Here is a 14,377-nt window from a genome sequence, read left to right as displayed (position 1 = left end):
CGAGCTAACGAGGACAGAAGCTTTGTAATTACGGCAAAGAGACTGTACAACGAAAAGACTATACAAGCGGTAGGAAAGAACTTTGTAAATGTCAAAATTACAGCTAAATATGTTAAACATAGCGCTGTTGAATTATGCACTTCATTAATAATGGGAATCTGCGAAAGCCATCACAATCCAAATACAGCTTATTTAAGGTTTTTTTTTTTTTTACGCTCAGACTCAGGAACTCGACGTACCACTCTACACTATTGTGAGTGAGCGGCGCATGACAGCAGGTATTCAGCCGTTTCTTGCCTAGACAGTTAGACACGCTGTTAGTAGATGATCTCATTCCCACAAGAAACTTTACTGAGGTCTCTGAGGTTTTGCAGATAAATGCTGCAGATTTAGACTATGCTGTCTCCGTAGATGCTTTAAACATTTTCTACTATATTGCTCATCACCTGCTGTACTCATGTGTGAAAGTCTCCTTCGTTGCATGAATTTAGTTGTTGCTTTGGGTGGGTCCTAGTAATTTTGATTTCCTGCTATTGTGCCTGCAGTGTTTCTGCGAGTTCCTCAACCTTGCTTCGCGTTCGTTTTGTTTCAGTCAAGCGAGTTCAAGCTCGTGTCTGAGCGGATCCCTGTTGTACTCCTCTGAGCCGGCCGGGAAACGAGGTGGGAAGAAATTTTACCTGTATCGGCTTCTCGATGTATCTCTCTATGATCTGAGCTATCGCTTGCGTACTCGCCCTCGTTGGTCAATTCGTCCGGTTTTTCAGCTGAGTATTCGCCTCTCCAAAACCGACGGGGTGGGCCTCGCTGCATATTAAGTACCACTTCAACTTGTGTCCCACATCTGGCACTATTGTATGCGGACTGTGCGGAGTTCAAACTCCTACAAAAAGACCATGTATGCCAACATAGAGCACTCTATTTTAACATTTGTTTACAATGCTGTGTTAAAATTATTTATATTTAGTGCCGAGTGTTGTAATCTTTATTCGTGTTGTGTATGTGTTTTGCGAAAATGTGTTCGTTTGAGACCGCATATAAAAGAAACCTTTGCCAAGAGAGCAGAAGCTCGAGACACTAAGGAATCTAAGGAAGTAGGTCCATTGGGTTGAATTCTTTACATTGCTCTTGAATACCAATATAGGTCTGCTGGCTAGAGGTTCTGGGAAAAGAATAATAATAACAGTTAATTAACAAAAAGAGAAAGTGTGGTATCTGACACACTTGTTCTTTGGACATGAACATCTTACAGCGCCTTAAGCGAAGGGTGGAAGGTGAGACTGAAAGTGAAAATAGGAACCATAGTGGAAGGCTACAGAGTAATTTCGACCACCTACTGATATTTGAAGTGCGCTAACGCCGAACGGCCATGTCTTAGTTTTGAAAACAGGGCATTTTGAAACTACTGGGCACCAAGATATAGCCTAGAAAAGATTTTCAATATGCAGTCCTGGACAAAAGGAGTATACTCCACGCGATCCGCAAGGATTGCACATTATTAGTATAAAAAAAAATATGCCATACAAAATTGCTTGGATAAGATGAAAAGTATATCAAGGAGGGTACGTTATGCATATCTCAACAATAACTGCTTCTCTATCAGAAAACGCTGGTGGGCAGATTTCTACGAGCGCGGAGAGTATACCACTTTTTTCCATGGGGGTACTATGTAAGCATGGGTCTTCAGACTGCTAGTTGTGGTTTGCGTGGTTTTGAACTGAGGGAATTGAATAGAATAGGATAGAATAAAATAATATACATACAATAGAATGAAATAGGATAGAATAGAATATAATAGAATGGAATAGATTAAGAATAGTGCAAGTAAGAACGCAAAATATGCCTAGGAGAATACCCCTTGGTACTGCCTGTGTGTCTGAATGATCCAATAGAACTAATTCATGAGTTGTATCATATCCGGCAACTGCCTCCACAACGCAGCCGACAGAAACAAATGCTGGGGAGTCTACAGACTGCTAGTTGTGGTTTGCGTGGTTTTGAACTGAGGGAATTGATCGTTGACAGGACATCTGCAGAGATCAAAAGATACAATGTTTGTGATGTACATGGTTATCTGTCTGAGAGGACAAGGCTACGAAAACCGCAGAAAACACACAAGTAATAAAAGCTGCAGAATGCTCATGACCATTAGCATTAGCCGGACTATACCCACAGCAGACGCCCTCTCCCGAATTCATCCAGGTAATCGTGTGCTCTGCTAGCTGCATTCACTTAGCATTGCAAACTTCCTAACCTCATCAGCTTACTTAGCTCTGTGCCGCCTGCTGCTGCAGCACTTTCTTTTTCTTGTACTCTAATTTGTCAGCCAAAAGTGTCCATCGGTTGTCCTCTTTTCGCATTATCTATGCCATTTTTTTTCTTCATTTTCATTATAATCTCATTAGCACGAGATATATGTCTGACCCATTCTGAAGGCTTCTTATCTCTCAATATGAACCTGCTTGTTCAGTTGCATAGCTTGCTGCGCTGTCCTCAACATCCCTGGAACCCTTCTCATTGGCCTCCGCGGTTCAGCTCCATAGGTGAGTTCTGGTTATGCGCAACAGTTATAAGCCGCCCTGCTGAGGGAAACTAGTTAGTCTGTGATAATCTGGGAGTAGTTAGAAATGCGATCCATCCTAATCTATTTCTCATAGTTATTTTTCTCATAGTTATTTCCCTTTCATGGCGCAGATCGGCAGTTACTACTTATCGTAAGTTGACATGTTGTTCTATGACTTCCAGTGTTTTGCTACTTATGTAGAGTGCTGTTCATTTCCGAGGCTGCTGAACAACACCTGAGTGTAATGAATGGGCAATGTTCTACACATTGATTTTTTGTTCTTCGATTCTGCGTTTCTCTCTAGGTATCTTCTAATAATTTGTAATGAACCCCTTTATTATTTAGAAAATTGAGACAAGCACCAAGCCGGTTAGTTGTTGTGTCAGACTAGCAATGTACCTGTGTCTCGGCATCGCATTCTGTCATACATTTGTGACCTCAGACACATATCCAATCTCAGCTTATTCCTTTCCGAAGACTATCTTTGCGGAAATAATTCCACGCACAAATGGCAAATCATATGTCTTAACTGCTGCCACGCTTGCTTGGGCAATAGGGAAGCCGCGAAGCATGCCCCGTTGATTGTTCTGCAGCCGCCGCTAGATGGTTTTCAGTAGCGTCCCTATAGACGATAAGAGAAGCGCATATGCTCATGGATGGGCGCAGAGAGATTCGGTCCGCAAAGATTGGCACACCATCCCGGTCGAGGCATGACTTATTATTGAGTAAAAGAATGGTTGTAACAAGTAGCGGGTGAAAAAAAGTCTCTATCCACAAAAGTTTTTATTTGGATAGAGTAACAAATAAGTATTTGGAGACAAACAGTTATTTTGGCGTTGAAATAGCGAAAGGACGTCGATTTTGTGTGCAGGCTTTAAACAGTCATGCACGTCGAAATTGTGCAAATAACATAACAACTCTGTAAAAAAACGCGAAAAAACGTTGCAGAGCTTTGACCCCAGTCCTCGTCATTGCGTTGAAATATCGAAAACAGTCAAGAGAAAACAAGAGAAAAAAGGAATAAGAGTAGAGACCATAAAAACATTAAAAGAGATTGAATTAAAAAGAAAAAAGAAAAAGGCGCTATAAAGAAAAACATACGCATATGAGCAGAATTGCGACAATTCAGTGCCCAGTCGCGCGAAACGCTTCGATTACCGACCGCACTTACGAGTGATACAAGCGACTCCGCCAAACTTCTTTCTCTGGGGCCAAGTATTTATTAGGGAAATTTTACTTTTCATTTGGCACCTATTTTGCATGTTTCTGTTTTAGACATAATAATACTAATAATTGGTTGACAGAAAAGGAAAGGTACAGAATCTGTCAAAAGTTCTGTGGACACCTGACCCGCACCATGAAGAAATGTATGAAGATTGTTATGAAAGTGGAGAGAAAGAGATGTGGTAGTGGAGCACTGCTGATCAATTTCTACCACCTGAGACTTTTGGACGTGCACTGACAACTTACAGCACACGGACACCTCTCTCTTGAGCCACCATCGAAGCGAAGGTATCGATGGTTGGGTTCGAACCAGGGTTATTCGGGCGTAGTATTTGGGCATCTATCATCATCATCATCATCATCATCATCAGCCTGATTATACCAACTGCAGGGCGAAGGCCTCTCCCATATTTCTCCACTCAACCCGGTTCTGTGCTAGCTGCATCCACTTGACCCCTGCGAACTTCTTAATCTCATCCGGCCACCTAACTTTCTGTTCCCCCTGCTACGCTTTCCTTCCCTTGGAATCCAGTTTGTTACCCTCAGCGACCATCGGTTATCCTCTCTTCGCACTACATGTCCTGCCCATGTCCATTTCTTGGGTCGGTAACTTGAGTTATCTGTAGTCTTGGGCATCTGTATCACTGCTCTAATTGCTAGGGCAGAGACGCGCTCAATTTTATTTCAGTTAACTTTTTTTTTGCTTTACAGTGAAAAAATGTTTTCCTATCACCATGAGCGCATTATAGTTGAAGCCGTGCATTATACACTTGCTTGATCAATTGATTATTCCTTGCTAACTGAAGGTATCAAAACATTACTTGCGATCTCATTATCGCTTGCTTACATACTAAAATTAGACCGACCTGGTTATTATCTTTCCACAGATACTCTATTATTGTCAGCAGAAGAGCGACCAATACAGTTATCATTTCTATGGCAATTTCCAAACAAATGAACATCAAAGTACCATTGCAGACAGTTCAGTGTACATGTAGAAGTTTTGCTACAAAAAAGTATAATTATAAAACCTTAGGGAACTGGGATTACAGTCTTCGTATGTCATCAAGCCTGAGTAAGCAGATGTGCCGTGCTTTGGGGGCTGTTTTATTCTGAGTATTTTTCAAAAGTGATCAGGCCGTTTTCTTATCATCGTACTTGAAAGGGGTTTAAAATGAAACGAATTCCTGAAGCAGTCAGACGGCTGCTGGAATCTCTTCAGCGTCGCAGGTGATCGATGAAACCTGAAACCTAATTCAATCAAATTGTGAGTCGCAGCGCTGTCGTAAATAGAATTCCGAGGTGAAAACTGTGCCTATCGACACGAAAGTTCTTGGTTAAGGTTGCGATGAACATTTGTTAATAAGCAAAGAGCAATAGACCGGCAACATCGCAATGCTTTTACTTCCCGCACTGAAACAGAATCCTGAACTACAGCTGCACAAAATGAGTTGCTACCGAGAACTCTGTTTTGATTTCGTCGCTGTGATGTGAGGAATATCAAATAAATTGATCGAGAGCAGCGGCAACAGCTGTATCATGGCGCTTTTTCGGTGCGTTTTATTTTAGATGCCTATAAAACAGCACATTGGAAATGACACATGAAGTATAATGTGCACAGAACATGAAATGTGAAATGAAATGATCTGCTAATGTATCAAATTATGCAGATTTATAAAGCTATTTATTATGCATACGATATAACTTCAAGGCTTTCGAGCTTTAAGAGGCATTTTAGTCCACCACCTTGGGTTTTGATCCAGAGAGGCTAAAAACCTGGGGCCGCAGCACTCGCTTATAATGGTTGGAAGCAAGAGACGGCTATATGTTTATCCTCCAATGTTTCACGATAAGTGGTGCCTTACATTGTATGCTAACGAGTGTGTCTGTGTGTAAGATACAGAAACGATGCTCTGCCGTCATGCCTCATCCTAATTGGCTTCCTAATTTCTATTACTATGCATTTGTTAATGTGTTTTATCTGGTTCTGTATTCGATGGAAGCAAATTGTGGCAAATCAAGGGAACTGCGAAATTGGCAAAAAAGTGTATTGCTATTCATGGCAGACAAAAGAACTAGTAAATAAAAAAATTCGATAACTGCAGTGTCACGTCCAGTCATATTTTCTTAACACAGAATATGCGCCGTGAGGTTCTCAGATATCATTTCTCTCAATCTTTTACTAGGCCGCTGCTAAAATGCCTGACCTGTCAACATACCCAGAACGGACAGTCACCTCAATATTTCCCAGTTCCTGCCAGGCTTAGTTTTGTATTTTCGCCTCTTTGGGCCAACAGGTTTAAAGTGATAAATGTATGGAATAAGCCATTTATAGTTTAAGCGGTATTACTTAGCTTCCAATTTATATATGCATGAAGTTAAGTACCTTACACTTTCAAAATTACAGGCTTTCCAACACTTAATATTTAAAAATATGTTTCAAATATTGTCGGTGGCTTGCCATGAACATGATTTAAACGTTGTTGACAATTTAAATATATAAACTTTATTTATTTTATAATTTAGAAGATTTCGTAGAATAGTATTGCAATACATTAGAGGAATGCATTTTTATTCCCAATGTCTCGCTGAACGTCTTTAAAATAGGTAACGCATAAAAGGAGAAATGTGTCTGACATATTTGAGGGACCAGCATTCACCGAGGTTTCAGAAAAGTTGGACCACGTCATGCTATTTATCTCACTGAGCAGCTATCTACTAACGGCGGTAGTCATTGTTGCTGCAATTCACTATGAGGACCACCCAAGGAACTCTAACCGTCACCACGCAAGGCTTGTGAGGCATTACATGTTTTGACATTATTCGGTTGAAGCGGTGCAAAGCACAGCAGAGAACCAAAAAGGCATGCTGTTTCATATATACTATTTATAGTGACAGGACCCAGCTTGAATTATGGCCGTCACAGTTAAAAAAATGATCTTTTGTTTTTAACAGCAATTTTTGTTGAGCTGATTTGGATATTTTATATTACCTTCTTCTATGATCTATGGTTACGAAGATGAAAATTTGCGTGTGGCACGCGGGAGGAATTAATCTATTACATGGAAACACTGGTCACGTGCCAACTTTTTATATTCATGGCTATGCTTAGGAATATTCACTTAGCCCATGCTTCAAGATCACTAGCGTTGCTGAAACCCTTTTCGTAAAGAAGCAGAGCAGAACCGAAGCATTGGTACCACATTCTCCTTGCCAAGCGCTAACAAAGATACGAGAAGCACGTCGTGGACTATTCCAATACTATATATACTACGTGAAGCCGCGAACGAATCACCTGTAAGTCGGCAATTTTTTTCCTTTTTGTTTTATAGTTGCTTCCATAAGCATAACTTTTCTTTTTATTCTTTTTATCGTCGATGTAGGCGGAGCTGTTTCCGCCATAATTCAGTGACAACCGAATGCCAAACTTATATGCTCTACAGCGCATTTTCCTAATTCCATTTTACTTTACATTTATTTTTCAGTATTCCGAGGCGAAAATGTCGGAGGACCCGCAACTTTTACCGCTAGTACAGATACGTCTGTAACTGCGCGACCAATGCGCCCAGCTGTTTCGGTTTTTCCTATCTGGTTGCGGGCCTTCTGGTGCTCCTAGAGTTTGCGCGCAAACCAGCTAGTATAGTTGACATCATCAAACGCTCATACGCTGCGGTAGTGTCTCGGCACGCCGATGTTATTGGTGTTGTGTCAGTAATTGTGTATACCCTCAGCTTGGTCATATGCATTGCGGAACCTTTTTCACTGTCTCATATAAAACCTCTCATATAAAACAACGTTCGGCAGAGGCCGGCTCACTACTTCAAGTAGCTGAAATCGCACAGAGAGGAGTGCAATACGATGCCTGGCTGGAAATTGCCAGTGCGCTGAGCCAAAGCTGTAAGTGGTTTTTCAATCCCTTTTATCATGTGCGAACAAGCTCTCAACAAGCAAGCGCTTCCTCTAGTTTAGAAAAGGAAGGTGTTGAAGGCGGGGGATGCCGCTTCATCCCAGTGCGTCTCGCAGCACATTAGCTTCGTTGACCAGTGAGGGAAAAGTTGACCTGCAGCGAAAGGCCGAAGCAGGGCTACTTTGCGGTCTGGCCACAGAACGGCATTGGTGAGGTCTCATCGAAGTTTGAAAGAAGCTCACTGTAAAAGAGGAAAAGGAAACAGCGTCTTCAGAGGGGGGACGAGGTTCCGCAAACATTTCCGTGTCTATCGCGCGCGTCCCAGCTCATTGTTTGGAGTCAGTAGTACGCCCTTTTGAGCCATCGCTCCGAACCGTCTCCAAGATCGCTCCGGGGCACTGGTGAACTGAACATTGCAAGCAGGGATGCAGGCGGACCGCACAACGGAGCTATGCGTGAGCGGAAGGCCGTTGCAGGAAAACAAGTGCAGCCTCACTCCTTTGATCGAGGTTGCGGTGTGGCGGCATCAGCACGGGGCGAAAGCTGGCGTGAAATTCCAGTATCGGACGACGCGGACAGGCATGCGCTATTGAAGAGGATTTGATAAACCGAAATTCTTCTATAATTCCTCCGTCTGCGTACGTTGAGTGCACACACGAGGCTAAGCTCATTTTGAGCGGGAAGAGCCCCAATCTTCACTATCAGTTGCTTGGTAACCGGCGCCATGTTGAGAATTGCGAGACCCTGTTGGCGCAGACCGGTGATTGGCTAGTCATAAAGAACTTATCTTAACAAGCAGCCCAGTGTGAACATGCGCGGTCGCAAGGTACGTAAACGGGAGTTCCAGCAGCTATGCCCACTGCAATAACTACGACACTTAGGACAGATACGGCTGTAGTCTGAACGCGGCTTAAGCTGACAGCCCACATATCACTTCGGCCCAGTCGTATGAACATGCCTGTGTGTCATGGGGGTAACGTAGATGCAGGGATCCTGCAAGACTTATTCTGAGACCACCCTTTAAAATAAAGTTCGCATGAAAGGACTGACCTGATTTGGAAACTTCGCCAAACCTAGGTATATAAATATATAAATTACCGTATGCCGACTCAGTGCGCGGATCTGTCAGCTTCCAGCAACCGCCTGTCAGCTCTATGTTCGTGATTTTCGCTCACAGCGAAGACGACCGACGCCGTATTTTCGTGATTTGAGTCTGAATTACTATCGCGTTAAAACTTTAAGAATTTAAGCTATATCCTCGTTTATTTTGTTCAACAAGCAGTATTAATTACATACCAGGGAATAATTTACCCTCACTGCACTCAGACTTGGTTAACGTTAACAGCGGTTCGTAGGACTGCACTCATAAGTCTTATGTGTACTACCGATCCTATGGTTCCCCTATTTCAAATTTATGTGAAAGAGAAAAAAAATGCTTCCGTTATAAACAGGAAGCATTAAAAAAGCTCTGTGTTCACCAACTCTCCAAACCACTCCCGCTGAAGACCTCTTAGTATTTTGACTTGTAGGCGGCACAATCCCATCCCAGAGCAGTATGGTTGCCACTTCCTGCAATGCAGGTGTTCCTAGCTGAGTCTGGTCACATCGGCCATTCCAAAATAGATAAGAATGGTATTTTTCCCCTTCATTAGCATGTGTTTTGTATTCTACGCGTAAAACATCGGAGAGTGTGAAGCGTAATCCGTGAACAACTCTCCGATTTCCTCCGCGTATAAACCCTAAAACAGCTCGCGCAAGCGTACCACTGCCCTTTCACGGTCATCTGAATTTTGCGTCGAGGAAACATTTAGACTGCACTAATACTATTTTCGTCATTCACAATGATACAATGACGTCAGCAGATTGCTCATAGGCTTCGGCAAGGATATTCCAGCACTCTTGGTTGATGTTCCGCCCCACAGCGACAACAAATATGTGAGAACTGTAATGGTATTTGCAGACAAGCGTACACTCATAGTGGTATATCGTAATCCATGCTAGACGTTTGACACCTTGAGTATCGAAAATATGACAAAAAAGACACCGCTTCACACATTATTCTGGAGGCTTTAATTTTCACAACTAGATTTGGGGCAGCTTCTACACGTGTTCCCTAATTTCCAAGGTTGCAGCTCTTCTCAAAAGCAATATTTTCAGCCATAAATTACTGCATCATAAACTAAGTGCGAGGCCATACGACTGCCAGCAGCATCGTAATGACGTTTGTAACTTGTGAGTTTCCGGCAATTTGGCAGCCGCGCCGACCTTGAAATACAAAGATGTGGCCTTTACCAAGTCGTCATATCAGCTTTCCGAGCGTAAATGACAGATTTTTTTATAGACGCTACAGAGTGCGACGTACACAAATACGCTGCAAATATATGATTTACAGCCGCAACACGGATTTAGAAATTATTACTGGCAATGGCTCATTTCCTGAGAGAGGGCACACTAATTACAGGTTAATATAGCAATTTATCTTCAAATGATGCGATATTCTCTGCCCTATTCACAGGCGGGTTGAACGGGAACTTCGCGAATAAAAAACATTCAAGACATTTGTGTCTGCCGACTGGAGCAACGCCACTTTCGATGCTGCCTAGATAAATTCAGTAAGCAAAGATGCCATAATTTTGCTCAGGGCCCGATACGTGTAACAAAATCGACAAATCTATGGAGCTATCCACTCGAGCTTCCCTCCTTCATTGCTACCTCTGCAAGAAAGAAAATTCTTAAAATAGAGTTCAGAAGAATACTGTAGACCACTGTGTAGGGGCTATGGGGCCACGCACTCCCCACAAATGATCACTCAGGCATCACTCAGGCGGCAGTTACATCTATGACCTGATTTCACAATAGTGGAGATATCTACGGAGGTGGTATCCAAATAAAATCCCATCTCCGGGCCATAATGATGGGTCCTATGATTTCTTCGCATAGCTGCCCAATAGAACCCGTCTTCTACTTACGGAATATTACAAATCTTCCTGGACATCTAGTGATGTCATCACATAGTGGAATGGGGAGAAACTTGTACCCGTTTTAAAACCTCAACTTGAGCCAATCAACCAATGCACGCTTTAGTTCATTGCTCTTTGTAACAAAGCTTAAGCGGTGTAAGTAAGTTTATGGAGAAAGTTATCTTCAAGTGTACCACTTGGTTCTACTAAATCCGGAATGATTATCCACGTGAAATGAATGGGTATCACCGAAATAACTACGCGACTGATAATGCCGAAGCCCTTGCCTCACCACGTGAAGATTACTTCCATTCTGAGTGCATTCGGCTAGCCCTCTTCCTTGACATCAAACTCGCTTTTGACTCTTTTTTATCATACGAGTCTCGCAACCTTTCTATTCTTGTGCTTGAAGGAAAGCTGTACAATGCCGATTGAACGCAGTCTACAAGAGTGGCCAATTTTTAGGAGCTCTCCAGACGACCACTCTTACGCAGTGTAATAGGGCGTACCTCAAGGAGCTGCGCTGAGTCCTCTATTGTTCAATAGATCCCTTACAGATATATCAAAAACATTCTCCAAGAGTACGCGTCATTATTTATGAAGATATCTGCACTTGAAGCATGTCGCGTTCGCGCTATAGTGCCCACCAACATAGTCAGTTAGAGTTACTGTGCATTCCCAAGCAGCATTGGCCGACTGCCGACCTATGGCCGGTCATCGGCAGCTGCTCGGCAGCCGACCTGCCGGCATTCGGGGCTCGGTCGAATGACGGCCCATGGTTGGCCATGTGCCAGGTAGGGCGGAAGTCGGCCATCAAGCAAGGCCCAAGCTTGAGCACCCGACTGAACGCCGACCAATTTGGCCATGGTAGCTCGGCCATTGGGCGGCCCATGATCGGCCATGTACTAGGTTGGGCAGAAGTCGGCCAGCAACCATGGCCCGAGCTTGTAACCCCAACTGAATGCCGACCTGTTTGGCAACGGTTGCTCGGGCATTTGGCAGCCCACGGTCGGGCGCGTGCCATGTGGGCCAGGAAGCCGGCTAGCACTCCCGACCCAATATGCTTGTAGTGGATGCCGATTACATCCCTGGATCTACTTAACCTCTAGTACAAATCCAGTTGTTAGTGAGAACGCGCATAAAAAACGAATCCATGTTGTCATAGCACGATTATGTGACATTAAATTATGATTAGAAGGTAGCTTTTTCATTGCCGAGAAATAAAACTTTGCCGCAAGTTGATCGAACAAATGACCGTTTTCTCAGCCATTTTTTGTCCTAGTGCTTTTGCATTATCCATAAGGAACTACGCGCAGCATCGTCTGTTTACCTGGCGAAAGGAACGAATACGATGTGTGTACTTTCTAGACGCAATCCCTGGAAAATGAAAAGCCGGAAGACTCGAGTTTGCCATTGTAGTTTTGGGCATTCACACGGTGGTAAAAAAAAAAGAAAAAATGACAGTTTTTCGCACAGACTGCGAGCATGACAAGCCCCGGTACATTTATATGGCGCGCAACATATATATCGGCAATAAATAACAAGTTAGTTTGTTCCGCCTATTAGTTTAGAGTCCGATCATTCTAACCGCACTAGGCGGTGGAAAAGGAAGAATAAAATAGTAGAATGTTTCCACGTAAGAAAAAAAAAGATTGTCGGTCGACCTTTCATATTAATTTCCAAACTTTATATAACATTGTCAGATAAATGGAAAGAAGAGATCTGCAATTTGTTTTGCTGCCAAAACATTTTTCTGGCCACACGAAATTAATAATGAAGAGGCGAAGTTTCGCGCTTATCTTCTCTGCTCTTTTGGACAACTTTGGTTTTGAATTACGCAAAATATGTTACAGTTAACTGAAAATTATCGGACTAAATATATGCATGTTTTTATTTGTATTCAGTTATTTTTCGCTTTTCAAGGTGGTGTAGATGTTTTTATAAATTTTCACAAAATCGGCTGAAGAAACGAAATTTTTCTACTTTGCAGACCCAAATTATTTCAAAAAAGGTTTATGGCAGAGCATCAAAAAATCCACACTATGTTCTCAGCATAGATATGTATTAAACAGCTAAAGCTTATATTTATATAACTTTTCAATACACAGATACGATCGCGCTAATTTAAAGAAAACAGCGAACATTGAACATTTCTTAGGAAAGTAAAAATAGTTTAAACATTGTTTAAACTTTTACTACGTATTCTCCACTATACCCCAGCTTTCGAAATCATTAAAACACCTTACATAATTTTGTTGCGCAAGTAATTACGGCCACTTCAATAAGGCCCTGGTGCAAGGCGTAGCGCACCACGCAGATCTGAAGATTCTACGAAATTTGTGAATCGCCCACGACCTCATGAGACGATGCTTCCTGAGGAGGGGGGCAAATGACACATAGAAGGCGAAGCAAAAGATGACATATGAGACGACAAGAGCGAGCCTGGAAGAGAAAGAAGCTTGAACGCAAGACTCGCTCTGGTCGACCATCCAAACCATCTATCGCTAGGCCCTCCTTGGCGTTCTACCGACACGTGACAATATTATTGTAACAGGGAAAAATATATTTACAAAAAAGGAATAAAGATAAATAGAATGAGAGAGCCAAGGAGCTAGGCAATGAGGGCCCCCCGTTCGACGCACTTTTTTCTTAATCTTACGCCACTTCGTCTTCATCATTCTCATCATCATCCAGTAACGTTTTGTCTCGACATTGCAAACTAACTCTGATAGACACAGCAAAGAATGGTTCGAACTCGGGGCAACTGCACAGTGCAGCACAACAGCAGCGGAACAGCGCACGCGTGCGAGTCACGGCAGCAGCGTCGCCGTCTTTGTCAAAGCGATCGCGCTTCTTGCTCGGGCGCTACAATATATATTTATTTGCTGTCACGAAGAAACGCAACGTAAAAACACGTGTAACGGAATCCATAAAAGTAATATGACAACAGTTCAAACCCTGAAACGCGAAAAGGAGGAAAAATGCAAACTCGACTAAATAAGTGAATAAGCATCAATATCTATAAATTACAGGCAGTAATAGCGAGATTATATATCTAGACAAAAAAACAAAAAGAAAACAAACGCACTCGGAGAGAGAACATAAAGGGACTACGGCGAAAGCGAAAGGTTCGGCGATTGTCCACATCGTGCGAGCTCGAAAGCGGCGCGCCCAGTACGATGAAACGCGCTCCTCGGCGCCTGTAATTTGGCCTCAACGCGCCCACAGAGTAAACATCCACCTTCTTCCTCCGCCTGTTTTCGACCGACCGTGCTGGCGCGTCTCACATGCGCTGTTGGCTTGCGCACGCTCTGCGCAGACTACCGGTGAACAGCAGGGAGGCGAGAGAGGCTGATAGTGGCAAGAACCTCCTTCGGTTTCACGCTCCAGCTTTAGTTCCCAGCATTGAACCAACACGTACAGCTTCGAGCAAACCGCTACGATTGCTTTTTTTTTATTTTATACAAAACAATGCGCCAGACAAAATTGTTTGGGCAAGATGGCAAGTACATTTAGGAGAGTACCTTAAACAGATATAACTGCTTCACCGTCAGAAAAGGCGGACGTGCAGACTTTTCAAAGCGCGTGGCCTCTCCACTTTTTCTCGTAGGTGTGCTTACCTCGCTAACACACGTCTCAAAATGAAGGTCGTTTTTGTCGGCCTGTGGCCACAAAAGTCTCGTAAATTGCCTCTGCTCAACTGTTTTTAATGCCTCTGCTCAGTTG

At 43.0% G+C, this 14,377-nt stretch overlaps 1 protein-coding gene across 1 annotated transcript in view; it reads left to right on the top strand.

Moving 5' to 3' along the window:
• The first annotated feature begins 6,411 nt into the window (after positions 1 to 6,411).
• Positions 6,412 to 14,377, top strand: part of LOC146173938 (uncharacterized) — a 31,099-nt gene continuing 23,133 nt past the window's right edge. The window contains exons 1-2 of the mRNA XM_084583543.1: positions 6,412 to 6,580; positions 6,897 to 7,081. Coding sequence (XP_084439669.1) covers positions 6,473 to 6,580; positions 6,897 to 7,081 — 293 coding nt within the window. The 5' untranslated portion in view covers positions 6,412 to 6,472. The remainder of the gene's footprint in view (positions 6,581 to 6,896; positions 7,082 to 14,377) is intronic.

Source organism: Amblyomma maculatum, chromosome 11 (assembly GCF_055883805.1).
Source record: "Amblyomma maculatum isolate TAMU_Amacu chromosome 11, ASM5588380v1, whole genome shotgun sequence".
Taxonomy (NCBI): Eukaryota; Metazoa; Arthropoda; class Arachnida; order Ixodida; family Ixodidae; genus Amblyomma; species Amblyomma maculatum.
Note: the sequence above shows the minus strand (reverse complement) of the source record. Positions and strands in the feature narration are given on the sequence as shown.